Raw genomic sequence first — 27793 nt, 5'->3', positions numbered from 1 at the left:
GGTCACTCAAAGCAGAAGGAGCAATGCCAGCAAAGGGATGGAGAAAGAAAGCAACAAAGTTAATTTCCAAACTGTAAATTGCAAATGATCTTAAGGGACAAACAATTGCAAATTGTTTGAAGGACAACATCCAGTTTTTTTCCTGTGCCATGCTCTTATGTACAGATTTTGTTTTAGTTAGTAGGAATACTAGCACAGGTATTCAGCAACTAATATTTTCTCAGATATAGTATTGACAGTGTTTTTTTCTTGAAGTTTTTATGTTTGTTTTTACTTTTTTCCTATATATACATTAATTTTTTTACTTCATAGTTTATTCATTATTCATTCCCTTCTTTCAAATCAATACATTTAGTTCACTGTACTAAATTTTAACAGAAGTGCTTTAATGTTATTTTATAAGAAAACAGGACTCAGAAAATCATGAATGCCTGATACATTTTTTTTACAAAATTGAATTTTTATTGGTAGGTGTTATCTACATCTACTGGCCTAACAAAAACAGTGTATAATCCAGCTGCTTTGAAGGCTGCACAAAAAACCTTACTTGTTTCCCCCTCTGCAGTTGATAATAATGAAGCACAGAAAAAGAAACAGGTAAGTGCAACTATTATTGTACAAAATTTGCATGTAGAAAAGCTCTTCTGCATGTATCTGTTTTTTCAGTGCTCATAACAAAATGAAATTTAAAAAGAGTATGTTGGCTGCCACTGAACTTTTATTTTCCATAGTGTACAGTAGATAATTAATATCTTTCTTGGAATGAAAGGTTCTCCTGATATTTTAAAACTTGCATATATATTTCAGTGTGACATAGGAAACGTTTGCATTTAATTATTGTTGCCAAGCTTCTGCAGTTACAACCATTTCTGTCCTCTTAAATCATTTTGTTTCTAATAAACGGTCAATATTCTAATGATATTTTTGGTCCCTTCCTCTAGGAGGCACTGAAACTTCAGCAGGATGTAAGGAAAAGAAAACAAGAAATTTTAGAAAAGCACATTGAAACACAGAAGGTAAAATATTAACAACTAGCTTTGGCAAAATCCTACCTAATAATAGACAAATATGCAAATTGACCGTACCTTCGCTATGCCCACGATTGGCCAGGAGGCGCGGGGGGGCGGGACTTGGGGTGGCCAGGGTGGCCAATTGGGCCGACGGGACGCTGAGCTCGTGTTGCCAGCGGCAGCTCCAGCTCAGCGTCTGCGCTATGGCTGTGCTGCGGCACAGAAGGGGCCTCTGGGGCAGCGAGCTCACATCCCACCACAGACCATCAAAAGCAGGGGAGCTGGGTGCCTATCCACTAGTGCACCAGGCCTTTCAGAAGCCTCCGCCGTGCCAGAGGCTTCTGAAAGGCCTGGTGCACTAGCGGACAGGCACCCAGCTCCCCCGCGATCGAAAGCAAAAGCGTGGGAGCTGGGTGCCTGTCCACTCAGGCACCAGGCCTTTCAGAAGCCTCTCCTGCACTGGAGGCTTCTGAAAGGCCTGGTGCACCAGCGGACAGGCACCCAGCTCCCCCGTGATCGAAAGCGAAAGCATGTAGGGGACCCTACACGTGCATGATTCAATCATGCACTGGGCCTCTAGTATATTTATAAATGTTACAGCTTTGAGTGAAATTAATCTTACACTACATATATATTACTGAGAAACATAATTACTGTAATTGATGTGATAAAATTAAGATATTATCAGTGATAAAGTATATTATCAATTGATAGTACTAGTATATTGGTCATGAAGAGCATACATTGAATTGTGGACTGGGAATTTGAGTAGTTTGAATGGAACTATGGTTATCAAATTTGAAATGAGTATTTGTAAGGAGTATTTATCCAAGTACATTGCTGCGTAGTCCTTTATTCAACATATAGTGAAATGGAAACTTTTTCTCAATATTGAGATGCACCTTTATTTAATTGCCTCATCTGACTATTATTTATTTGAAATGTGTTTAGTCCAAGTTGAGATGTGCTATGAGTGTAAAAAATATTTCACCAGATTTCAAAGATGTAGTATGAAGAAAAAAAGCAAAAACCTCTCAATAATTTTTGTTGAAATGTAATATTTTGAATATTTTTTGTTAAATAGAATATATTATTAAGTTAATTTTATTATATCTCTTTTTGTAACACTTTGAATATTTTTTGTTAAATAGAATATATTATTAAATTAATTTTACTATATCTTTTTAAAGTGATGGCTAGAAAATTAAAAATTACTTATGTGGCTTACAGTATTTCTTTATGTCTCTAGTTTATAACATTAATTTAGTGTAAGTTCTTAAATCATATCTGGTAATAAAGGTTATGACATTTCCAAATATTGAAAATACAAAAAGTATATATTTTAATCAGAAATGTGTGTCTTTTATAATTTAAATTTGGATATGCTTGATAAAGAGAAATCGTGGTGCTTTATACCAAAAACTGAAACCATCTTGACTCAGAGAACCTATAATGTTGTGTGGTATCTTCTATCCCATAATACCCTGTTTCTCTTCTTGTTCCCTGGCCATGGTGGTGATATCATTCCTAGGCTAGCCAGGTAGTTTCCCCATGATAAAGTAATTACACTTTTCATTTTCCTAAACCTTATTATATGAAGGGAAAACAGAATTTTTCCTGTGATTCATTCTGGGTTACAGATTCCATTTGGATCAGGAGTAATTAGAGGCAGTAATATTAACAAATGGATTAGAAAGTAAAATTGTTAATACTACTTCAAATTGACAGCTTTTCAGGGATTTCTTGTGTTCTAAGAGACAGACCCAAAGAGTAATACTATAGTTCTTCACAAAGTAAACCAAGAGTAAGGCTTGAATTGAGATAGTTAGCATCACCAATCTGGTATTTTAGTGGTTATAATCCTTGTTATAAATACATAAACTAAAAGTAGTAGATACTTATTTTTGTACTTAGTTTGCTATGTTTGTTTTGTTAATAATAGTAGGAATAAGTATATTCTATTTTTCTCTTTTAAAAAATATGGCAGATGTTAATTTCAAAACTGGAGAAAAACAAAGCAATGAAGTCTGAAGATAAAGCAGAAATAATGAAAACTTTAGAGGTTTTGACAAAAAATATTACCAAGTTGAAAGATGAGGTCAAAGCTACTTCTCCTGGACGCTGTCTTCCAAAAAGTATAAAAACCAAGACTCAGGTATTTTTATTTGTGTTGTTTTTTATATTCTTTAAGAAAACATTAAAACACATTGTTTAAAGGTTTATTTTCCTTTTAGGTTATATCCTTTGCTCAAAATCTGACCATTGTATGCTACGATTCTCCTCTTCCTCCATTAATTAATAAGTAAATAAACACAAACAAGCAAACTCTACTAATCTTTTGAATTCTGTGGATTACAGTGGGAAAGTTAGTAATTAGGAAAATAGTTATGGATAATCCTGCAAAGGTAACTTGAAGACAAAATGATAATAGGTACTTAAATGCTTGACTAAGGAGTTTGAGCTTTATTTTGTAAGGTGTTTGTGTTATAAAACATAAACGAACAGAGAAGTAACATTCTGACCGCACTCTACAGAATGTATTTATTGAAACAGGAGAAAATTTATTAGATAACAAATAAGTGAGCAAGTTAATTTGAGCTGATAATAAGTGCTTAAGAAAAAAACAACAGTGTTATATACAATATTTATACTTGGTGTGTGTATACATGTATAAAATCATTAGTTCCTATTGAAATTTCTGATTCTAATCCAACATAACGGGGTTCTTCCTTTCTTCATTTCCTTATTTTATCTCCCTGTTCCCATAATGACAACTTGGTTTCCACTAACGTCAGCGCAGCACTCATTTGCTCAGTCCTGTAATACATTCCAAATAGTCTCAGAATTGTTACAACAATACCACTTCCAAAAACTAACTAAATATAAAATTTAGAATTTATTTACATTCTTTATAACCTCACAATATATTCCACTAAAGGTATAAAATCAGAACTGTGGCATAGGATTACTTTTTCTTTTTGCGTGGTTATATTATTAATTTGATAAAGTTGGGTGTATTTCTGATGTATTCAATTTTGGATCCCCCTCATTTTTGCTGATTTAATTTAATTTTTTGAATATGTGAAACATTAACATGATTCAAAAGTTAAACTATGAAAAGGTATATATAGAAGGCCTTTCCCCTTTGATTCCTAACACCATTCCCTACTCTTCCCTCCTTGGTGTGTGTGTGTATATGAGTTCTTTCCTACATGAAAGCATACTATATATTGCTTGTTAATACCTTGGTATTTTGCTTTTCTTTCAGTTATTTCCTGAAAATTACTTAATATCAGTCCATTAAAATCCCAGGGTTTTTTATAGAAAGTGAATTATAGAGAAATCAGTGGGAATAGGAACAAGTTAGGAAGCTAGCAGTATTGTAGACTAGAGGTGATTGATGGCTTGAACTAGGTTGGTAGGACTGGTGATAGAAAAGAAATGTACAGATTAAATGGGAATGTGTACAGGGTCTTTGTAAAATGTTTTGTTTAAATGCAGGATATTAATTGTCACCCAAAATATTAATTACTATTTTCTAGATGCAGAAAGAATTACTTGACACAGAGCTGGATTTGTATAAGAAGATGCAAGCTGGAGAAGAAGTCACTGAACTTAGGAGAAAGTATACAGAATTACAGCTGGAAGTATGTTTCATCATAGCTACACAGTGTGCTAAAGAGGAGCGGATGTAGTTATGGTGGTTAATTTGAAAACACAATTCCCTCATTCTAGTCAACAATTGTGGGTTTTCTCTGGCATACTATTGGGAGTTGATAAAGGAAAGAGGGAAAAGGTTAACAAAATTTTCAGAGCTAGTAGAGAAATCTGTTAAGTGAGGGGTGGCCACAGTTCTACCTATGTACCTTCCACTTCTATTGAATTGTATTACTTTTCTATTTTTGGTTTTCAGGCATTCTTTCAGAGATATCCTATGCTTAAATAGATTTATAATATTAAGTTCTATACAGATTAGACTTCTAGTGGTCGAACTGTATCAAAGAACATGCTTAAGTTTTGCCTATAGATGGTGCTGTGGATGTTTATAAAAGAGAAAGTAAACTACTTTCTTAATAGTCGTATGATTATATAAGGAAAATCAAGTGAAATTGATTTCTGTGTATGAGAATTTTTAACATTTAGCAAAATGATGTTTAAAAATAAGAATTACATTTTAAATATGGAGACGTTAATGTCATTAATTGGTACTTGTCTATATTTATTATTGTTTAATGTCACAATTTAATTTTATGTTTTTGATTATTACTTTTGCTCAATCTGAGAATAATACTTTTTCCCAAATTTGTTAGCAATTTGATCATCTTTTTCTGACACAGTACAAATCTGTGTTGAGTACTGGCATCCAGGTATTAAAGACTTAATATTTAGCAGCCACTGTGTTTGTCTTAAGGTGTTGTCTTATCTAACAGTCATAGGAAGCTATAAGATGGTGTCTTAAACTTGCACACTTTTCATTCTCTGGAAACTTGATATGGTTACCTGTGTGTCCTGCCCAAAGTAACAGGTTTTGGAAAAGATAGATTTCTTTATGGTAATATAGAAATTGTGTTTTCTTCATTCTAGAGATTTGATGCCTGTGTTGGTGGGATTTTAAAAACCAAATTATCATTTCAAAAGTTTTGGCTCATAATTTTAGTAAATAAACAGTAGTATTATCAGTATTTTTCTAGATACGTTTTTATTGATTTCAGAGAGGAAGGGAGAGGGAGAGCTAGAAACATCAATGATGAGAGATGTGCCTCTTGCACACCTCCTACTGGGGATCGAGCCTGAAACCCAGGCATGTGCCCTCACTGGGCATTGAACCTCGACCTCATTGAACCTCTACCTCCTGGTTCATGGGTTGATGCTCAACCATTGAGCCACACAGGCCAGGCATATTTTTAAAAACTCTCTATTGTTGAAAGTATTACATATGTCCCCTTTCTTCCCCCATTGACCCCTTCTAGGCCACCCCCCCTGCCCAGGCCTTCTACACTATTGTTTGTGTCCATGGGTTATGCATATATGCATACAAATTCTTTGGTTAATCTCTTCCTACCCACCCCCGCCTTTCCTCTGAGATTAGACAGTCTGTTCGATGCTCTATGGCTCTGTATGTATTTTTTTCATCAGTTTATTTTCTTCATTAGATTTCAAATATGAATGAGATCATGTGATACTTGTATCAGTATTTTTATTAGTCTATGTTTTAGTTCATATGCTGACATAGCTAAATACTGAATAATGTTTTCTGGGTTTTTTGTTTTGTTTCTTATAACGGCTAAACTTTAGTTTGCTGTTAGTATATGCAGTAATGCAGTGTTTCCGAGAGGGTGGTCATTCACTGCACCAATTCCATTTTTTGTTAACAGATATTAGTGAAAAAAGCTCCAAGGCCAAATAAATTTGGAAAATGTTATATTAAACATGATTTTTAGCGATTGGGTTTTTTTAGAGGATATTTTAATTTGTAAATCTCCAAGAATATATTAAATATTCAGTATTGCTTAAATTTATTTGTCCAAGGACTCACTTTTTCAGGGAGTACTTTGTTCTTCAGAATATACTTTTGTATATGCTCCTCTATTATTAACATTAATCCTTGATCTTTGAAAATTATTTGGATTTTGGATTATTTTAGCTAATGTTAAGATTTACTGTCTTAAGGTGAAAAACTGAAATATTTATACTTGCAGAGATTTGGCAATGGTCCCTTCTTGACATTTCCATTTGAATGTTTTACATCCTCAGACTCAACAAGTTCAAAATTGTGCTTATTTTGCCCCTAAACTCCATCTGCACAATTACCCAAACCAAAAATCTGAGCGTCTTCATTGACTCCTTCCTTTCCTTCAGTATTCATATCCAATTAATTACCATGTTTTATATGTTACATCCAAATATATCTTAAATCTGTTTACTTCTTTATCTCCATTGCCACCACTGTACACCAGTTGTCTTCAGTAGCTGGGATTACTGTAATAGACTACTGACTGGTATCCGAGCTTGTTCTCTTCTTCCTTCTCCTTTGTTCTTAAGACTCTAGCCAGAATAACATTTTGCATCCGGATTTGATTACATCATTCTACTGCCCTGCTTTAAATACATATTTTTAAAGATAATTCTCGTGTTTTAAAAACAACATGTTTTCATTGATTTTTAGTTAGAGTGGAGGGTGGAGAGAGAGAGAGAGCGAGAGAGAGAGAGAGAGAGAAACATTGATCGGCTGCCTTCTGCACGCTCCCTATCGGGGATCAAGCCCCCAACCTGGGCATGTGCCCCAACTAGGAATTGAACCAGCAACCTCTTGGTGTATAGGTGCATAGGATGTTGCTCAACCAACTGAGCCACACCTGCCAGGACTCTGCTTTAAATATTTTAATTGATTTTCATGGCTCTTGGGATAAAATTCAAAATCCTTAATGTGATCCTTTAAAGTTATTCATGATCTGGCTCTGCCTAGTTCCCTAGCCTCATCTCTCCATCTCATGTGGTCCAGCTGCATTATATTTTATTTGTTCTTTGAAGTACTATGTTCCTTTCAGCTGTGGTTCCTTTGTTCATGCTATAACCCCCACCCCTTACTCGTGTCTTGCTTGTTCTTTGTTCTTTCTTTGATTCATTGAACAAATATTAAGTATCTATAATCTGCCAGCTACTAATATACATGCAGGGGATAAAGTAGAGAATAAAACTCTTGAAACTTTCTGTTCTTTTTTTTTTTTTTCAGTCACTTCATTAATACATAATATAAACTTAGTTGCTTAATATCCTTTACCCCTCTATGATTTGAGTTTCATGAGGGTAAGGACTTGTACATAGGAAGTATTCATTAAATATTTGTGGAATGAAAAAATGGTGTGCTCTTCGTATAGAGTGATGTGGTGGAATATAAATTACTATGCAACATTGGTTGTATGATGTTACTGTAAGTGATTAAAGTGATGAATTTGAGATAACTACTTACTAAAGTCAACAGGGAAACAAATAGAAAACACTGTATTTGAAAGGCACAAGTAGAAAAATACACTTATTGTATATGTAGGTATTTTATATTTCTGTATTAAACTGGCTTCTAAATTAACACTTAGCACTATTACTTGGAAGTCAGAATTACTAGTCTTTTTGTGATGTTTTGGAGAGTAAGAACTTAGAAAAAAGCACATTCAATAGTTTCAAAACATTGCTTAAATTAATGTTACTTTGTTTTCTAAATTTATTAGCTACATAAATTTGCTTTCACTTTAAAAACTAAAATCTCAACTTAAAATTATGAGATCTTTTCTTAAGGCATTATTTGAATAAGATATCAAATTGTATAAAAGTTTGACTCACCTGACAAAGTATAACACTTGGCTTGTGTTAGTTATTGTGATCTTTAACTTGTGTGTCTAATTTCCTCTAGGCTGCCAAACGAGGGATTCTTTCATCTGGTCGGGGCAGAGGAATTCATTCAAGAGGTCGAGGTGCAGCTCATGGCAGAGGCAGGGGTCGGGGTCGAGGCCGAGGTCGAGGTCGAGGCCGAGGTGTACCTGGTCATGCTGTGGTGGATCACCGTCCCAGGGCATTGGAGATTTCTGCATTTACAGAGAGTGATAGAGAAGATCTTCTTCCTCATTTTGCGGTACTTTCTTACTGAGCAACAAAACAAATATTGATAATCATTGTTAGGGATTAATAGATATATTAAAGGGGAAATTATGAAAATGACATGAGTAACTTAAACCCATTAATTTGACCAAAGAGTTTGATTACTTTATAATTGTCTTATTAATTATTTAAAAATTAAGCTGTAGGGTTTTTTTGTTTATTTAATTATTCTTAGACTTAGTGAGCCTTGAAGTATTGTGATTTAAACTATTGCTTTAGAGAGGGAAGTCCTGTAGTTTACTCTTATTTGATACTTTTAAGGAAAAATTTAGCATGTTGCATGAGTCATCCAGATTTTTTAAATTAAGGTGGAATTTTATTTGTTAATATTGTATTCTAGGTCTAGCCAACCTAGAAAGGAAACTGCTACTGGTCCCAGTGGATAAAAATTATAGCTTAAAACATATAAGCACTTTTTTGGGGGGAAGTGTTATTCTGAGTGCCTTATATAACTCACTATGTTTTGAATTATCTTGACAACTCTAAAAGGTAGGTACCTTTATTGTACCTCAGTTTAGAGATGAGGAAAATGAAGCATGAAGAAATTAAGTAACTTAATCAAATTTACATAGCTATTAACTGACAGAGCTTGGATCTGACTGATTCTAAAGTTCATTCTCTTTACTATACAGAATTTTTCTGTATGGGTGTGTGCTCATTGAATGAAATCGTGTTTATAATTTTATTTTTGTGTAAGAAAGAAGGAAGGTATTAGTAATAATATATAAAGGACTAGAATTTTTTTTAAATCCTTACCTAAGGATATTTTTTCCATTGATTTTTAGAGAGCGTAGAAGGTAGATAGAGTAAGGAGGGAAAGAGAGAAAGTGAGAGAGAGAGGGAGACAGAAACATCAATGTGTGAGAGGGAGACATATCAATCGGTTGCCTCCCACACATGCCCCAACTAGGGCTGTGGATTGAACCTGCAACCCAGGTATGTGCCCTTGACCATGAGTTAAACCTGCAACGTTCAGTGCGTGGGTCAACACTTTAATCACTGAGCAACACCGGCCGGACCATGGACTAGAATTTTATATGATAAAAGTTGCTGTTTGTAGAAAAATCTTCCTTCACATGTAAAAAATAAAACCCAACGTATGAAACAAGCATAATTTCATATGTTTAGCTTTTAAATGCCTGAAAAGATAGTGTGTATGGTCTACAGGAGTCATAGTAAGAGTGAAAGCAGGATCAAAAGAGTTGGACTCTTATCCTAGTAATTAACTTAATTACTTTGGGGGGATTACTTAAGTTCTCTTAGTCTTTTTCACCCCATCTTTAAATTGGGTGAAACTAAAAACAAACAAACAAACACTAAGAATATTCTGAGGATTAAATATTCTGCTGTAGAAAGAATTTAGCATATTCTGGGATGAAAATAATAAGTATGAAAGGAAAGACAATAAGGAAGCTCAATTTTGGTCATTGTTTCCTTTATTTAAAGAATAGTTCAATGACTATTTAGAAAGTGTAAAATTATAAATTGTATTTGGAAGATAGGACCACTCTCTATCTTACAATATTAAGTACTTAAATGAATTATTCACCATTTTTTCTGTTGATCACCATGAATTGTTATGTATTCTGGGTTATATTTTGATATTTTAACATTTTACAAAACCACTAGGATTTTAGATATTTCAAAATATTTATTTGGAGGAAATACTTGTTTTTAATTTAAAGCAATATGGTGAAATTGAAGATTGTCAGATTGATGACTCTTCACTTCATGCAGTAATTACATTCAAGACAAGAGCAGAAGCTGAAGCAGTAAGTATTATAAATAATCTGATTTACTAAATATTCAGATTTAAATATTTTATAATTCTTTTAAGTTTTAATATAAATGAATTTTTTAAAACTTACTACATAACTACACTTTGACAATAGATATATCAGTAGAATTCAAGGCCACAAAAAAATGTCATCTATATATATATAAAAGGCTAATATGCAAAGTGTCTCCTCGGGAGTTCAACCCGGAGACTGGGAGTTCGATTACTTGACATGACATATGCTGACCACCAGGAGGTGGCGCAGAACGAAGGAAGCCCCCAGGTGGCAGCCAGAACACCCTTATGGGCCCTGATAGCTGGCCAGGCCTAGGGACCCTACCTGTGCACGAATTTCGTGCACCAAGCCTCTAGTATGTAACATGTTATAATTAGAATGTATAGTCAAGTTGAATGTCAAGTTATATTCTTTTGAGACATCAGGAATTATGTTTCTTTTCTCTTTCACTTCACTTTCTATTATCCCTATTCTCAGATGGCCTAGAACAAAGTCTTCTTTGGCAGACTGAGATATATTTCTCATGGCTGCCTGTCTTAATCATCCTTCATCTGCTGCTTCCTAGTACCTTTTGACTAAACCCTAAAGAAGTTTCCATAATCAGTATATGCCCAACTAGACCTCTGCAACTTTTTGCCCAAGACATGATATAAAGTTCTAGCTTTTAGGGTCCTTTTAGTACAGTTATCTTAAACTATTTTGAATTGTCTTTCCAATGAATGACCAGAAGTTATGCAACCTTGTCTTTTTTATGGGTTTAAAAGATTAAAAAAGAAAAATGGGTATGAGATGTGGGGGATTTATAGGAACCTTGTGTGTTCTTTGTTCAGAGTTGTAGAGAAATAGATGCACCATTTTGTCCATAGGAAAAATGCATTAGGTGTTCTAAACAGTCAATTTAATGTGAATGAATTATTGGATAGTTTCCAGAAGTTTTAAGTTGATTGTGGTCTAAAAAGTTTTGAAATAGCTTCTAAATATTGATTTATCATTTTTGTAGTAAATATTCCCTGCCAGCAAAATGGTACATTGTTGGGGCTTACCTGGTAGGGGTTGCTCTTAGGGTATTGTACCCAATAAGAGACTGTGGGTCTGATAAGTAGCAAAAAAGTATTCAGCTGAGCCCTGCAATAATCTAGTTTCTAGGTTAGTGGGGTGGGGATTCCTTATCATAGAGTTCTATTTTTATAAATCTAGTTTTGAGCAATCTTTTATTTAATGATCTTCCATTAAATAATGGCTTCAGTGATAATTTTTAATGTAATGTTAGATAAGTAGCTGAGTTCTATTTGCTTTCCAGGAAGTAGTCACAGGTAGTTATTGTACAGATGATTATAATACTGTATTATGAAGTTTGTGGATTTAGTAACAATTTAAAAAATATGTACTACTTTTTTCTGCTTACTTATGTGGCTGAGTGGGGAAAAAGACCTAAGTTTTAGAAGTTTTGCCCTTGCTAAGACTTTTGACATCTGCCTTCTTTCTTGAGTCTTGATTTTTCCATCTTGGATGTGTGTGTGTGTGTGTGTGTGTGTGTGTATCCCCTACCCACAAATGAATAGTAGTGAATTAAAAAGATCAGGAATTAATGTGTAAGAAAGACTTTAGCACTGAATAAGTGACAAAATAACTTAGGTCAAGTTAGATGTAATGAGAGTTACCTTTTCAGGGTAAATACTATTGCTGTGATAAACATTTAGAATTAAGATATAGAAGTTGTTAAACCATAAACTATTCCTTAAGCCATAAAATGTCTTTAAATTTTGTAACATTCTATTTTAGAAGAGACTTGAAAATTAAGTTGAAGTTTTATCTTATACAGGCAGAGTATAGGCTAAAGCAGTGGTTTTTTAAACATCTGAATTTCAGTAAACATTAGGCTTTAGTAATTTAAAAATTAGTGTGTTTGACATAAGGATGCTAATTTTTAATTTTATCAAGGAAGAATGCTTAAAAAGTACAAAAGATTGCATTTATCATCACCATCATTGTGTAAAATAAGGAAATTTTAATACCAAAATGTAGATAAAGTCAAGATAGGCTTTCCCAAGAAATTTGTTAACCTTTGCTAATGTTTATTCATTTTTCTTGTTTTCTGAACTCTTGTCATAGATTTATGAATGAATGTCTTTTTATTTCCTATAATCAATAGATGCATAGTATTTCAAAGTGAAAGTACAGGAATAAGGTAATTGAGACATCTATATATATAAAAGCCTAAGCGACCAGAACGACCAGTCGCTTTGACGTGCACTGACCACCCGGGGCACACTCTCAATCCAGGAGCTGCCCCCTGGTGGTCAGTGCGTGCCCACAGCCAACTTCCCCCAGCTGGCCAACCTCGCATGGTCCCGCTGGCAGGCCCCAATTGCTTGATTGGGGCCGGCCCCCGGGCTGGGACAGGAAACCGGGGGTGGGTGGCGGTGGATGCGGCCCCATTCCCAGGGGATCTGAGGGCCAGCTCCCTCCTCAGGGCCGGCGGCCAACCTCCTGTGTCCCATCCCTCCCCCCGGCTGGCAGGCCCCAATCAGCCTGCCACCCTCCTGCCCCAGTGGCGACGTGGTGGCGAGGGAAGGAGGAGGGTGGGAGATGGGGAACTGCGCAGTGGTGGGGTGCTGATGATGGCAGTGCCGGCATCCGTTCCTTCCGCACTTGGCCTGGCGACCATCGCCTCCTCTCCAGCCCTGCCCTGATCGGCCTAGCCCTAATCGGCCCTGATTGCCGCCAGGCCTAGGGACCCCACCTGTGCATGAATTTTGTGTACCGGGCCTCTAGTTCAAATATAACAACTGAAAATGGAGAAAATTTCCCTAGGAAAACGATCAAAATATTTTATGGAATAATAATATAAATAGAACACTTTTAGCTTTAGGCTAAGATGATTATGATTTGATTTAGTTAGTTAGAAGATGGTTCCTACTGCTTTATTTTCTATTTTCCTATTACCACCCTATGTACTAAAGTTGGATAAGTATCCAAACAGGACAGAAAAACATAGTCTTTTCCCATGACTGATTAGAATGTTATTTTTCCTACTCTGAATTATTCCTATACCTCTGTAAGATACAAGGATCCAATTTTAGTAAAGGAGCAGTTAAGCTCCTATTTTATAAGAATCCATTTTAAACACAAAGAGGTGTATAACTTTTTATATCAAAAGGAAAGTGAATCTTGTTCTGCGAGTGCATTTTTTACACCCATGCCTCAAACTGTTTTCAACAGATTATCTTGTGTTTCTCTCCTTAAATTTATTGTTTCACTCTTTATTTAATCATATAGTTTGGCATTGTCTGGTTTGGTAACATAGCATCAAAGAAATTTTTCTCTCGAGAATGGTGAGGACTTACTAATTCAAAACTTACAGAGTACCTAGAACAATGCCTGGGGACATAGTAAACCTTCTTAATTCTGGCTATAATGTTAGCTATTACTAATATCATTGTGGGGTTTTTTTCAGAATGAGAAATGATTGGAAACTGAATAGGGACAAGAAAGAGTAAATTACTTCAAAATTCTCATCCTTTAGACCTGAAGGTAGAAATATAAAATTGAGTTCATAGAATTTAATGCAATGTAAGCAGTTAGTAGTTGCTGGGGCTGACTGAGTAAATACTAAATTAATATCAAGAACAATATATGTAAGTGGATTCAATTAAGAGAAATAAAATCATTTGTATAGAAGAATCTTTTGTTTATGTTTTTACTGATTTACTTAACAGTAACTAAGTACTGTCATATGATGGGCAGTGTGCTACCAGAATTAGTAAATCTAAGTCTAAAACTTATTGGAAAGTGGCCATGCAGCCTGAACTCAAGAGTTAAAGGAATGAAAGAATTCTTTCCCTCTAAGTTCTAAAAATTAGAATTTACTTTCTTTTTAAATTTGTGGTCCTTTAATGTAACCCCTGCATAAACATTGTATACTGTGGTTATTACAAACATTAATAAACTTGGTTTTAGCCTTCTTTTAAAAATTAGCTTTAATCATTATGGTATGTAAGGTACACTAGGGTAGGATTGCAGCTTTAAGTCTTATGACCTTAGGTCAGTTTTCTCACACTGTTTTTACAGAACACTGTTTCTACAAGAGCTCCCCTAACAAAGAATTCTTTTGTCAGATAATTTTGTGAAAAGCTGTATTTTGTATATTTTATTTAGATTCACAATCTAAAGTGACTTGTAAAGGCAGAAGGTAAACACTTCTGTTTAATTTTGTTTAACCCCATTTTTTCAAAATGTTAATTATTTCCAGAACCATTTTCCAGGTAAGATATTGAACCCATCACATAACTACTTTCCATACTTTTTTCTTCCTCCATCATTTGTCAGATCTTCAGCCTTTTTTCCCTTCTGTTCTGTATATGACTGCAAACTTTGAATGATGACGTGCAGAAATAAATAGGCAAAGGGCTAGAGCAAGCCTATGAATAAAATGCTTGAGCTTTTAAATATAGTTTTTCTTTACATTTCATAATGTGAAAATTAGAGAGACTTGTGAAATGAACCCCCATATACTCATCATACACCTTTAGCGAGTACCTACTTGCAGCCCATCTTATTTTGTCTATATCTCACCCACTACAATCTTCCCTGTCTTTATTTTGGACCCACTCTCAGTCATTATATCATTTCACCTGTAAACATTTTAGTGTGTGTCTCGCAATGTTAGAATCTTAAAAAAATAAAACACAATACTCCTATTAGACCTAAAAAATGATTGATTTTTTCCTAGGCATTATTAAATACCCAGTTAGGGTTTACATTTCCCCGGTTTTCTTAAAATTTTTTTTACTCATTAAAGGATCCAAAATAAGATTTGTATTTTGAGATAGCTTGATTGGTATTATACAATCATAACTTATAGATTGAAACATATTATGGGTACTGATCCATTGTTCTCAGTTATTTACTAGTGTGTATTATCCCATTTTTGTAGCTAGTATACAAGTTTGTTAACAGTCGTTTTGACAGGATCCTAATGGGTTATGATAGTGTCTTTGCTTTCTGGTATGAAAAGTGTTCTGGGTTCATCTTAATACATTTTCTCTTCAAGACCTGAAAGTTGGCCATTTCTCTAAGGAGCTCTGATTGTTTTTACAGAGCAAAGGTTTTTTGAAACCACAGTATGAGTACTAGGGATGCTTATTATTACTGCATATGTTACAGTCACTAATTCTTTTCAGTGATCATAGCTGGGAGTGAAAAAAATATACATACATTCATACACACATGTACATATATACTTATACACATATTCACATATACTCTGTATAAATAAAATTCAAAGCAAGTACTGATATGTTCCATTTAATTCCGAACTATAGGAGTTTTATACACACATGCATATACTCACATATATGTATACATAGAGAAGTAGGTAGGTAGGAAGAAAGAAAGAGCCTTTACTAATACTTGTAAATTAATTCTGGATTATAAGGGTTTTACTTAATCTCAGGGGTCTTCATAGCTCTACTTCTTTTTTCCTGCTGAAAACTCAACATTTCACTGACATCAACATAATTAGTTATGTGCTCTATATGTAAGTCTGAAAATAAAAATACCACCTTTACCACAAATAATATAATTTCTGGGAATAAAATTTTAATATTCTGAGTTCTTTTTTCCTGATAGTATACTAGAGGCCTGGTGCATGAAATTCGTGGATTCGGGAGGTTAGGGGGGGGGTGTTCCTCAGCCCGGCCTGCGCCCTCTCACAGTCTGGGAGCCCTCAGGGGATGTCCGACTAAGTGGGCCTAAGCCGGTAGTTGAATATCCTTAGCACTTCCACGGAGGTGGTAGAGGCTCCTGCCACTGCCCCTGTGCTCGCCAGTTGTGAGCCTGGCTTCTGGCTGAAGGGGAGCACACTGACCACGAGGGCGCAGCTCCTGCGTTGAGCGTCTGCCCCCTGGTGGTCAGTGTGCGTCATAGCGACTGGTTGTTTTGTTGTTTGGTCGATTTGCATATTAGCCTTTTTTATATAGGATGTAATAGCTACAACTTGAAAAATTACAAATTGTTTCTGGACTTAAATCTCATATATACTAGGTGTACCAGTTAATGCAGGGTTTTTTCAATAGATGGAGTTACACATATGTTGATATCTTTATGATTTGATATGTATGCTATTTTGTTGTATTGACAGCAAGCTTCAAAAACTTCATATGTCAAATTTGCTGAATGTCATAATATCACAGATATTTTTACGCTTAAAAATGTCGAATTTTGTGCCAAAAAAAAGAGGGGAAGTGTTAATTCATTACTTTATTTTGAAGAAAAGTGCTGCTGAAAGTTATCGTATACTTCAGGAAGCTTATGGTGAACATGCTGCATCTCACGATACTTGTGAACACTGGTTTAAATGCTTTAAAAGTGATGATTTCTATGTGAAAGACAAAGAATGCCTAGGTCAACCGAAAAAGTTTGAAGACCAACAATTACAAGCATTATTGGATGAAGATGTGTGTCAAACTCAAAAACAACTTGCAGAAAGATTAAATGTTGCTCAGCAAACAATTTCTGATCATTTACAAGCAGTGGGAAAGATTTTAAAGGAAGGAAAATGGGTGGCACATCAACTGAACGAAAGACAAATGGAAAACCGAAGTCATCAGTAAAATGTTGCTTCAATGGCACGAAAGAAAGTCTTTTTTGCATCTAATTGTGACTGGCGATGAAAAGTGGATTTATTTTGAGAATCCCAAATGTACAAAATCATGAGTTGATCCAGGTCAACCATCAACATCGACTGCAAGGGCAAATCGCTTAGGAAAAAAGACAATGCTCTGCGTTTGGTGGGATCAGGAAGGTGTGGTGTATTATGAGCTTCTTAAAACCAGGTGAAACCATTAATACTGATCACTACCAAGAACAAATAATCAATTTGAACTATACTTTGATCGTGAAATGATCAGAATGTGCCAGAAGACATGGCAAAGTAATTTTGCTTCATGATGACGCACCATCACACACTTCAAAACCAGTTAAAGACACGTTAAAAGATCTTGCCTGGGAAGTTATTAATCCACCTGCTGTATTCACCAGACCTTGCTCCTCCAGATTACCTCTTGTTCTGATCGATGGCACATGCACTTTCTGAGCAGCACTTCAAAACATACAAAGAAGTGGAAAATTGGGTCTCTGAATGGTTTGCCTCAAAACAAGAAAAGTTCTATTGGGACGGTATCCACAAATTACCTAAAAGATGGGGAAATGTGTAGCTAGCGATGGACATTACTTTGAATAAAGCACTTTTGATGTTTCTCTTGAAATTATCGTGTTTTCTTTGATTACAAAATCTGCCATTATTAACCGGTACATCTAGTAGGTACTTTAAAAGTTTTTAGTTATATGACATTGTGAGGAGGCCATGGACTGAAAACTTCTGAGCTGCATTTTATTAGGCATGGAATCCTTCCGATTTGTCACAAACTTATATGTGCAGATTTAAAATTTACACCTGGGGACTTTTAATGGCACACAACTCATGGTCAGATATCATTGAACATGTAATTGTTTCTACATTTTACATTGTACTGTACTTTGAGATTGTGCTATAAATCTTTTGTGACTATGAGCTATTTTGGTATGTTTCTTACATTGATTTATGTTAGTTCATGTTACTTTAATTTGAATCCACTATTTCCAAAGCAGCCACTTAATGCAACAAGTATTTAGACTTGACTATTTACTAAGTTTTATATGCAATTCTGGAAGCGTACAAAGTACTTTATAATAGAAAAGTTCAGTATTTTTCCTTCATTGAGATATTTATATTTTATAATAGTGATATATCAATTTGTGATCATGTGATATAATATAAAAATAATGTGATACTTTATGCATGCAAAATTATTCTAATTCTATTAAAAATTTCTAGTTTATAGTTACTATGTATGTCATTTGTAAATTAGTAAGAATTAAAATGCAGAGAAATACATTTAGCCTGTTAATTCTAACTTAGACTTTGATTCAGGATCTTGAAGTATTTTGAGACTATTGCCTTAATGGCAATTATTGTATTGTAAACATAGTTTTTGTAGTCAAATAATGGCCAGTACTGAATTAGCTCTAATCAATTGTGAGAAATTGTTCTTGTTTTCTTTTTAAAGGAATTTCCAATCCCTAGGCTAATTTTAGAAATAGCCATATAAAGCAAATTATTATAAGTTGTAAATAGTTGTAATTAAATAACCACAGATCAAATTAATAGACAGCTGTCTTCACTGTGTTTAGGTGATTTAATTTAAATATTAGGTTCCATATTTTTTTCTTCAGAAATCATTAATGTTCTATATTCCAATGTTCTTAATTATTTTAGGCTGCAGTTCATGGAGCTCGTTTCAAAGGGCAGGATCTAAAACTGGCGTGGAATAAACCAATAACTAATATTTCAGCTGTAGAAACAGAAGAAGTCGAACCCGATGAAGAGGAAGTATGTTTGTTTTTTTCACTTGGTTTTGCCCTTAAATGTTCACATTTTTATATAAATTGTGATTTTATGGCTATGATTTTTAACATAAAATTTTTATTCCTGAGCCATATTTCAGACAGGGGATATCAGATAAATGCAGACAACTTTAAATTTTCTAGATTAATGAAATCTGTGGATTGCTAATCCAAAAAGAATATATGCAAATCTCTCTCTCACACACACACACACACACACACACACACACACACACAATTTTCATTTACTCTTAAAAGAATAATTATTTGTTAGATTTTTTTTATCCATAGGAAATGTTATAATATTTCAAGTTTCAAAGTATATATTCTCAATTGCTTTATTAACATTTCAGGTACTTTTTATTTTAATTCATATTGTTTTAGTTCATTAGAATGAATGCCTGGTATATGGTAGAGACATTGTGATAGGCATAAAAATGAATAAGACACGGTCCCTATCATCAAGGAGCTTATAATCTGGAAAGGGGGGTGGTGCTAACAGACACATAAGAAACAAATTATAATAAAAGACTGATATGCTGAATAAAGATTTGAACAATAAGCTGTCGGAATCCAAAGGAAGGAGTGATTATATCTGTCCATAAGAATTTTGAAGGAGTTGGTGACAGTGGAACTGAACCCTAAGTAATAATAAAGCTTTCCATAAACCAAGAGCTTGAATGGGGAATATAGTTGAGAGGCATATTTCAGCAGAGGGATAATTGTGGAGATTACATATTTCTTGGGTAACAGCAGTTAGTCTGAGAGTTGTGAGCATAAAGACAAGTGAGCCCTATGAACAACCCCAAACTTAAAATTTATCAACTCTATTTTGTTTAATCATGAAGTAAGCTGTAGGAAAAAGTTGAGGAAGTTAAAAAATAAAAGTAAGGTAGGGACACTAAACAAACCCATGTTTTACCTCTGTTAGATTATCAGTGTCACTTCATTTTGTTTGAAGAGCGTTCAAGGCTGTTAACACATATCCATAGTCAAATGCAAGAATAAATTGTGTGTTTTGAAACTCATATACATGATTTGTCATTTTATATTTTAGATTATACCTTTGTCCTTCCATGAGTTTGAATTGAATGGGGAGAAAAGCAGGAGAGCTCCTGGTATTAGGTATTTTGAAAAGCTTGAAAAGCAGTCTGAGAAGCTTTTATGAAAGGAATGGAAAAAAGAAATGCTATAAAGAAAATGTTTGTTTACATACAGTAGAAAATCTGGATAGACTTTTATACAACTTATTGGTTGATTTAGTGTCCAGCATTAGGGTAAGTCAGAGAAGACTTACTGATGTTTTCTTTAAAAAAAAAAAAGGTACTAAACAATGTTTTGTAGGTATAGAGAAGATAGCATTATTTGGTAAAGAGAGGCAGGAGAACGGCATGTAGAAAAGCTTACTTTGATAATTCTTTAGTGCCTGTTTGATGCAAGCAATAGAATAGATACTGTAGAGAAACCACTGAGTCAGTAAAGGTTGCTTTTTGTTTCTTGAATGTTCTAGCTATAGCAATACCTTTTGTATTCGACTCTGTTGAGAGAAATCAGTGTTTAAAAGTGTCACCTTTTTTCTTTTCTTTTTTTTGGGTAAATTCCTAAATGCATTTTAACCTAAAGTTTCAGGAAGAGTCTATGGTGGATGACTCATTACTTCAAGATGATGATGAAGAAGAAGAGGACAATGAATCTCGTTCTTGGAGAAGATGATTTGACTGATCATTGATCTGCACATGCTAGAACTCTACCTGTGTTTCATTAGTATTACCTAATGTACTTTTACATATTTGTAAAAACAATTTTTGGTAAATGTGATGAAGATGGATTTCACAAATAGAAGAAAAGAAAACTACCTTCTGATCCTGTATTTTGAAAGATTGATGTTTGCATTTTATTTCAGTAAACAATTGCTAAAGACATCACACTAGAAACATGAAATGTTTTTATTACATACTTCTACTGAACAATACAGAATTCTTTGGGTTCTTTGTAATTTAATGAATAGGTCTGAAAACTTATGACCAATACTTGTAATAACTTAGAGGAATTTGTTTTACTCCAAATAAGGAATGAATTTGCATTTAAAATCTTAATGAATGTTTTCAAAAATGAATAGATAACATAGTACTCTAACTAAAGTCTCCAAGTATGTATTCATAATATTACATAGTAGTACGCTTAGGCTTTACTATGTATTAGCCTTTTGTTGGACTTGTGTATGTATTTTACCATATGGGTTTCAATGATAATGGTGTATGACTGCTTTGCATATGACTCTCCTTATGCATTCAGATGTTCAAAATAAAGTGGAATGGTCTTTTAAAAAGAAAAGAAAAGAAAAAAAAAGCAATGGCAGAAAAAAAAAAACCACAACCAAGACGATGTTCTTTGATTAAAAAAAAAAAAAAAAGATAAAAAGAAAGAAAAAAAAAGTTAAAATAGACCATTCCTGATGGTGACCTACCCTTTCCCCCAATTATCACAAAAGGAGCTATAATCACTAACTTATTCTTAGTAATAATGGCTACTGATACCTTTATAATAATGTACAATCCAATGTTTAAAATTTATACCACTTCAGTTTGGTTTGATCCTATAAATTTTCAACAGATGTCTTAAAATTTAAAAGCAGGCTGATTAGTTTGGAACCAGACTTCAAGTAGAGCTAACATTTGGTGAATAAGAAAACCATCACATTACATTTTGGATGTGTGAAAGAAAACTTGACCATTTGAAGATGTATGAATAAAGAAATGTACTATAGATACTACTTTAGGAAAACACTGTTTGGTAAGTGTTTCAGTCTGATATTTTAAGTGTGTGTTTCCTATACTTGTATAAAAATGTTTGACATTTGCAACATATTGTGATTTTTAAGTGGATTTCTCTGGCAAGTGAACATGATCACTTAAAGTTGATACAGGAAATAAATGCATTCTTTGTAGAATGAGGGGGTGGGAGGATACATATTTATATTTTTAAATTCATCGTTTTGTTTACAAGTGTTTCTGCTCCTCCTGAGATTATAGTGATTATATTAAAAGTCACATCAAAAACATCACTTTCTTTCCATACTGTGGTCCTCACAATCACAAACTAATTCCACCATCCACACTCTTCTACCAGTGGAGTGACTAGTGGATTTTTTCCACACTTAGGGTTAAAGATACATAATGTTCTTGATGGTAATACTATTTCATAGGAATGTTTTGACTTGCAATTAGTGCATATGTTTATATTTAAAATTTCAAAATCATTTCTTTTGTCCAAATAGTGACTTTACTCAAAAACTTCTTTATTATACCTACATCTAAGATTTTTATGTAGTCTCTTGTATGTTGACTATATACTATTCTGATTTGTTAGGTAAGTTTGTTTTCTTTTCTTTTTAGTAGTCGTGAAAGGTGCCAAATTGGCAGAGGCTCACGTTTCTTCTCTTTACACCAAACAGGTATTATAAAGAAAAAAAATCTTTCAAAGGCCAGTTAAATCTCCATGCTGATTTTTGGCTTTATAACTTGATTAGTAAATTTTAGCCTGATATTTTAAAAATTAGTGTAAAATCCCTTATGTAACTGAAATTACCTATTATTTAAATTCACAAATAGGTAATTACTCTTCCTAGTTTTACATTCTCTAGTAACCTAAAATTAAAATGTTTTAAGCCATTTTGCTGTGAATGAATCATAAGGCAAGTATATATCAGTTTGGTCCAGAAGTATGGGGATTAAATATTAGCAACATTCATTAGATTCACAGGTATATTTTTAGCAATGATTTGAATTGTAAATATTACTTAGATTTTCATTGCTATTATGTTTTTAAAATTAATATGTTTATAAGTACTAGTAGTCTACATGTACTTTCATCTATTCTCATTCTAAACTTAAGCTATCCCTTTAAATCAGTTGTTAAATTTTCATTTTACAAATAAGGAAATTTGGGATAATAGAGATTGAATGACTTGCCCAAAGTCACTGCTAGTCATGTGACTAGAATTGAATGCACTCATTCTGATTTCAGTGCCAGCTATAGTTTTTTAAAAACTATATTGCTACCTCCTTTCTTATGATTGATTGAGCATGAAATTGTGTGCAATAAATGTGTAGTTCTTGCACAATATTAGTGGACTTCTTGGTCATTAGCCAGTCATAACTTTACCCTCCCTTTTAATACAGCGCTTTGTTCATATCTCTGTTACAAGTACTTATATTGCAATATAGTTTATCTGGTTTATATGTCTGTCTTCCCCATTAGATTACAAGCTCCTCTAGGAAGGGGACCATGTCTTATTCATCTTTTTATCTAGTAATTATCACAAAGTCTGGCTCATAGTGGGCACTAAGATGTTTGTTGGATGAATTAATGAATGAATGCACATTTGAATCTCCAAAAATGGAGTGACAATGACCTCCCTTGTTAATTCTTCTCAATTTTTCAAAAATATCTCCTGAAGCTCTTCTCAGTCATTGGGACCGTTTTGCTAATTAGGTATTGCACCACTGGGGTTACAAATGCTGATGGAGGGAATACACAGGTAGTCTTAGTGGAATTTTCATAAACTAAGCCACTAATATTTTTAGAGAATTAAATGTTGTAGTCAGTTTCAGGAGTAAAATGGCCCTTTGGTTTCTATTAGTGTATAAGAATAGAAATGGCAAGGGTCACTAATCTAGTCCATCCCACTATTTTTTATATCTAGTCCATTCCCTAGTGTAGAGTACTGGAAAAGGGTTAAGAGATTTAGCTTTTGGTCCCAGCTCTATAACCCACTGTGGCCTTAGATAAGTCTCTTAAACTTATCCAGGGCAGTTTCCTTGTCTGTAAAATGAAAGTGGTTGGACTAGATCTCTAAGTTTCCTTTCACATTTATAGCTTCCCTGGTGTATATTAGCGTTTAATCTAAAACAAATATATACCAATTCTACATACTTGTTGCTACTGTTTCTGTCTTACCAATTGAAACAGTTTCACTTTGGTTATGATAATTCGTACTGTGTGTCTTAGTACAGTTTTATATAGAGTGTTCTCAAATGCTTGCCATTGCTGGCACAAATTTCATTCAGCCTATGAAGTACAGATTAACTTCTATATTCACTAGCACTTTTCCCTTCTGCTTATAACTCTTCCATTTACTTCTGAATTCAATGTTTCAAACTCTTTCCTATTACAATATGCTACCTAAAACTTGAAACACATTTTAAAATACAGTTGTCATATTAAGTATAGATCTGGGCTGAATTGGGAGTGAAAAAAGGATTGAGAACAATGTAATTAACTACTGCTTACAGGAAAAAAAATTAAGGAAAATTATGTATTATTGGATAAAAGATTGATTAGGATTACTTCAAGGGATGGTTGAATTGTCATTTTACATATTTCAGTATTTTATGTCTCTACCTAAGCAGTGTTGTTTTAAATGTTGTAGGATAATTGTAACATTTTAAAATTTAATTTTAATATTTAACCAATGCCCAAGCATTTATTGAAATCATGTTGTAGGAATGGGAGAGTATTCCATAATGCTTGTTTTATTGCAATATGCTCAAATGTATCAGTTGGTAGTTTACTATGAAGACAAGATTTCACTGTTTTAGCTGATTATCTGTAGAGAGAATGGCTGAGTTTAATTGAAGGAAAATTCCTGTTACTAGAACTGTTTTATGAAGAGTGTATTTCCAATTTTAATTGGAACACTAATCATTGATTCTAAAGGTTATAGAAAGGAAGCAAACAGTTGCTTGTTTGGTATGTTAAAATATCAATGGCTATCTTACAGTATTATACAAACCTTATCTATATTTTCATTTTCCCCTTACCTACAATGTGAACTAATTATAGAAAATTATTTTTACTTCTTCTAGAATTTATATAAAAATATAAGCTTTTTATTTTTAAATTTCTTACAAAAGTATTTTAGCCTTTTAAAACAAAAAATGTCCTGAATGAAATTCTGGGTAATTAAGTAATTTCACTTTTTGGTCTTTCAGGGTTTTTCTTACTCTTCTAAAACCCTATAAATTAAAAACGGAAGTTTAACCTAGTATTAAATCATGAGTGTATAACATTTGTAGGCAGAAAGAAAAATGCCCTTACCCCAGACTCAGGAACTACCTTGTTCTTGTTAACTTCTTGAACTGGCTAGTTGCTCTAAGGTATGTATGCAGGCTTTTAGAGAAGAGTAGTTTTTTCTCTCTCTCTGATTATTATATACCTGTTAGATGACAGCAGATAATTTCCAAAATAGCTGCCTAGAAGTCCCCAGAAACAAATTTTGGTGAACATGACTGCCATGCTCAGTAATTTCTAATGAAAACATTGTTTAGTTGAAAAATTTCTTATCTGGTAAATAACTTTCTTTCAGTTTGTAAGTATTATGTTATTCATTACTTAGTGTAATTGAAAGCATTTATTATTTTACTTTTCTGGTATCAGTTTATTATACTTGTTCCTATCCCTGCTTCCTTGTTACTTCATTTCATCTGCCTACTCATCTCCCCATCATACGAAATTAGCTTTCTTGTGTATACCAAGCACTGCCTCATTTTGATGTGTTCCTTTTACTTATTTTTGTTAATCATTGTGCTTAGTATAGAATTGTATGTCATATAATGTGACTAAAGAATGACATGATTATCATGTGGAGTTTAAGGTAATTAGATATACCACGCAACTACTATGAAATTTTGGGGAAACTTAAGATAATTGTTTTTGCTTTCATTTTTATATGTAATATCTTGGAATTTGTTCATGATTTTTTCAAATTACTTTGCCTACCTATACCTCTATAAAATTTTCTATCTGGTCAGTTACTATATTTTCTAACCATAATTTTAAGATGATAGACATGTTATAGAGCTGTAATCTTTGCAGCTTAATATTTTAAGGAAGCATGATGCACAGAGGTTTCATTAAAAAATCAAGCTTTTTAAAATAGATTTGTCTACAACTTTGATTTTGATCCTTTCTCAAGTAGACCTTTTTTATGTTTAGAAAAATTGGAGATCAATTTATGGTGTGATTCAATGTTTATATTCATTTACAATTTTCAGAGTTTTTTTTAATAGTCTTCTCTTTTTCCAGCAGAGAGAGATCATCATTGCCTGAATTTAGCTTTGTGACTACAACAGCAAGATCTGTTCCTGTCTGGAGACGACTGTTATAATAACTCTATCATTTTATGTTTGCCTTTTATCAATTTGAATAGATGTTTACATGTACTATAATTAGCATTTTATCTTTACAGTTCTCTAAGGGTACATCTGAGTCCAGAAGTGTATCTGAGTGTGTACTTTGTCTGGCCTTATTCTTAAATGTTTTCTCTTCTTTATTTTCTTTTTTTCTTTTACACCATAAGAAGACAAAAGACCTCTTGGTTTCCTAATATGACATAAGTTCAGTCTCAGTCAGGTTCAGAATTGTGTCTAGGAAATCTATAAAGCCATGATGCTGTGTTAATGAACACGAACAATTTAGAATGAAGAAAATGATTGAAAAGTTAAGCATGGGTTTACTTTTAAATTTTCTGGGTTTTAAAAGGGTATATTTCTGGGGTTAAAATAGTCACTTAAATAATTTTGGACAGATGGTAAAATACTTTTTTTACACACACTTGCCTATTTCTTCTAAATATGTTTACTCAAGTTGTCCCCAAGACCACTTATCTGAATAATTTTAAAGTTTTTAGCTCTTTAAAACCAAGAAGGAGACTATTTTTCTTTCTTTTCAAGTATTGCAGGATGACCTATGGAGTATAAATATTGAAAAGTATCTATTAAATATCTAGTTTACAAGGTTTTTCCATATTTTCCTCACAGTCAAGACATCAAAGACAATCTTGAAAGCAAGGGGGAAAGAATGTTGTGTGTCTTACATTGTTAAAGACTACTATAATTTTCCTATTGTAAAAGGTATATGCCCATATTATTTATTAGTAAGCAATTATTAATATTACTACTAATAATGTTAATATGGCTTAGAATTATTTCTAGAACATGATTTAACCCTTTGCACTCGCTTGCTTTTTCTCGATTCCTTTATTCTAATGCTAACCGTGTCGAGTCACACTCGACATCCGAGTGCAAAAGGTTAATTTAACCCAGGTATTTACCAAAAACACTCCTTTTATAATGGGTGCCATTAAAGTTTTCAGAAAATCAGTTTTTGAATATTCAAATTCTCATTAGGCATTTGAGAAAGAAGTTATTCTTGGTACAAACTCTCTATTAGGAAAGTCCAAACTACACTTGATTCTGTTCACCCTTGTCCATGCTATATTTTCACTTTTTTTGCGTACGAAGTTGACCATTCTGTAAACACTTTATTGAGTGTGCATTGCATTTGTCTTCATGAAAAAAATAAAAAGAATGAACATATCTATCATAATGTAAATGATCTATTTTAATCCACATTAGTTGGAGACAGCATGGTTAATATTAGGCTTGGTTTGAAGGAAAAGTACAGACTTTGGAAGGAATTCAAACATAATTATGACCTACTAGTATACAAGGCCTTTTAAAAATTAAACTTTAATTTTAGTTTACATTTGCAAACTATCATATAGCGAGTTTGTAAATATTTTTTCAGATTAACAGTATTTTTTCAAGGAAAGATTCTCTGCCCATCTAATAGTGGTTTCCGTGCTAGGTTAGAAACCTAAAGAACGTTTTCTGAGACCATATTTGCTGTTAACAGTTTTAGTTGGTTAATGGATGTGGACCACATACTACTGCCCTCAACTTTATTTTGTCATCTTCCTGTTTTTCCTTTGCCTTTAAATTAAAAAACAAAATAAAGCAAAACAAAATGAACTACCATTTGAATCAGAGTCAAGGTGATTTGATTTTCATTAAGATCATTGCACTTTTTGGAAATTGCTGTGAGATCTAG

At 33.5% G+C, this 27793-nt stretch overlaps 1 protein-coding gene across 9 annotated transcripts in view; it reads left to right on the top strand.

Moving 5' to 3' along the window:
* The window catches only part of RBM26 (RNA binding motif protein 26), an 83937-nt gene extending 61579 nt beyond the window's left edge, over positions 1 to 22358 (top strand). For 8 of the 9 annotated variants that reach the window (XR_008556752.1, XR_008556757.1, XR_008556758.1 and 5 more), the window contains 9 exons: positions 472 to 597; positions 942 to 1016; positions 2998 to 3165; positions 4553 to 4657; positions 8419 to 8637; positions 10349 to 10435; positions 18774 to 18887; positions 20525 to 21694; positions 22297 to 22358. Coding sequence is in view for 1 of the 9 variants with exons in the window: in XM_028148976.2 (XP_028004777.1) it covers positions 472 to 597; positions 942 to 1016; positions 2998 to 3165; positions 4553 to 4657; positions 8419 to 8637; positions 10349 to 10435; positions 18774 to 18887; positions 20525 to 20614 (984 nt within the window). In the remaining 8 variants the exon portion in view is untranslated. The other variant, XM_028148976.2, reaches the window with a different exon arrangement.
* The last annotated feature ends 5435 nt before the right edge of the window (positions 22359 to 27793 follow it).

The sequence above is a fragment of the Eptesicus fuscus genome, chromosome 8 (assembly GCF_027574615.1).
Source record: "Eptesicus fuscus isolate TK198812 chromosome 8, DD_ASM_mEF_20220401, whole genome shotgun sequence".
NCBI classification, from domain to species: Eukaryota; Metazoa; Chordata; class Mammalia; order Chiroptera; family Vespertilionidae; genus Eptesicus; species Eptesicus fuscus.
Note: the sequence above shows the minus strand (reverse complement) of the source record. Positions and strands in the feature narration are given on the sequence as shown.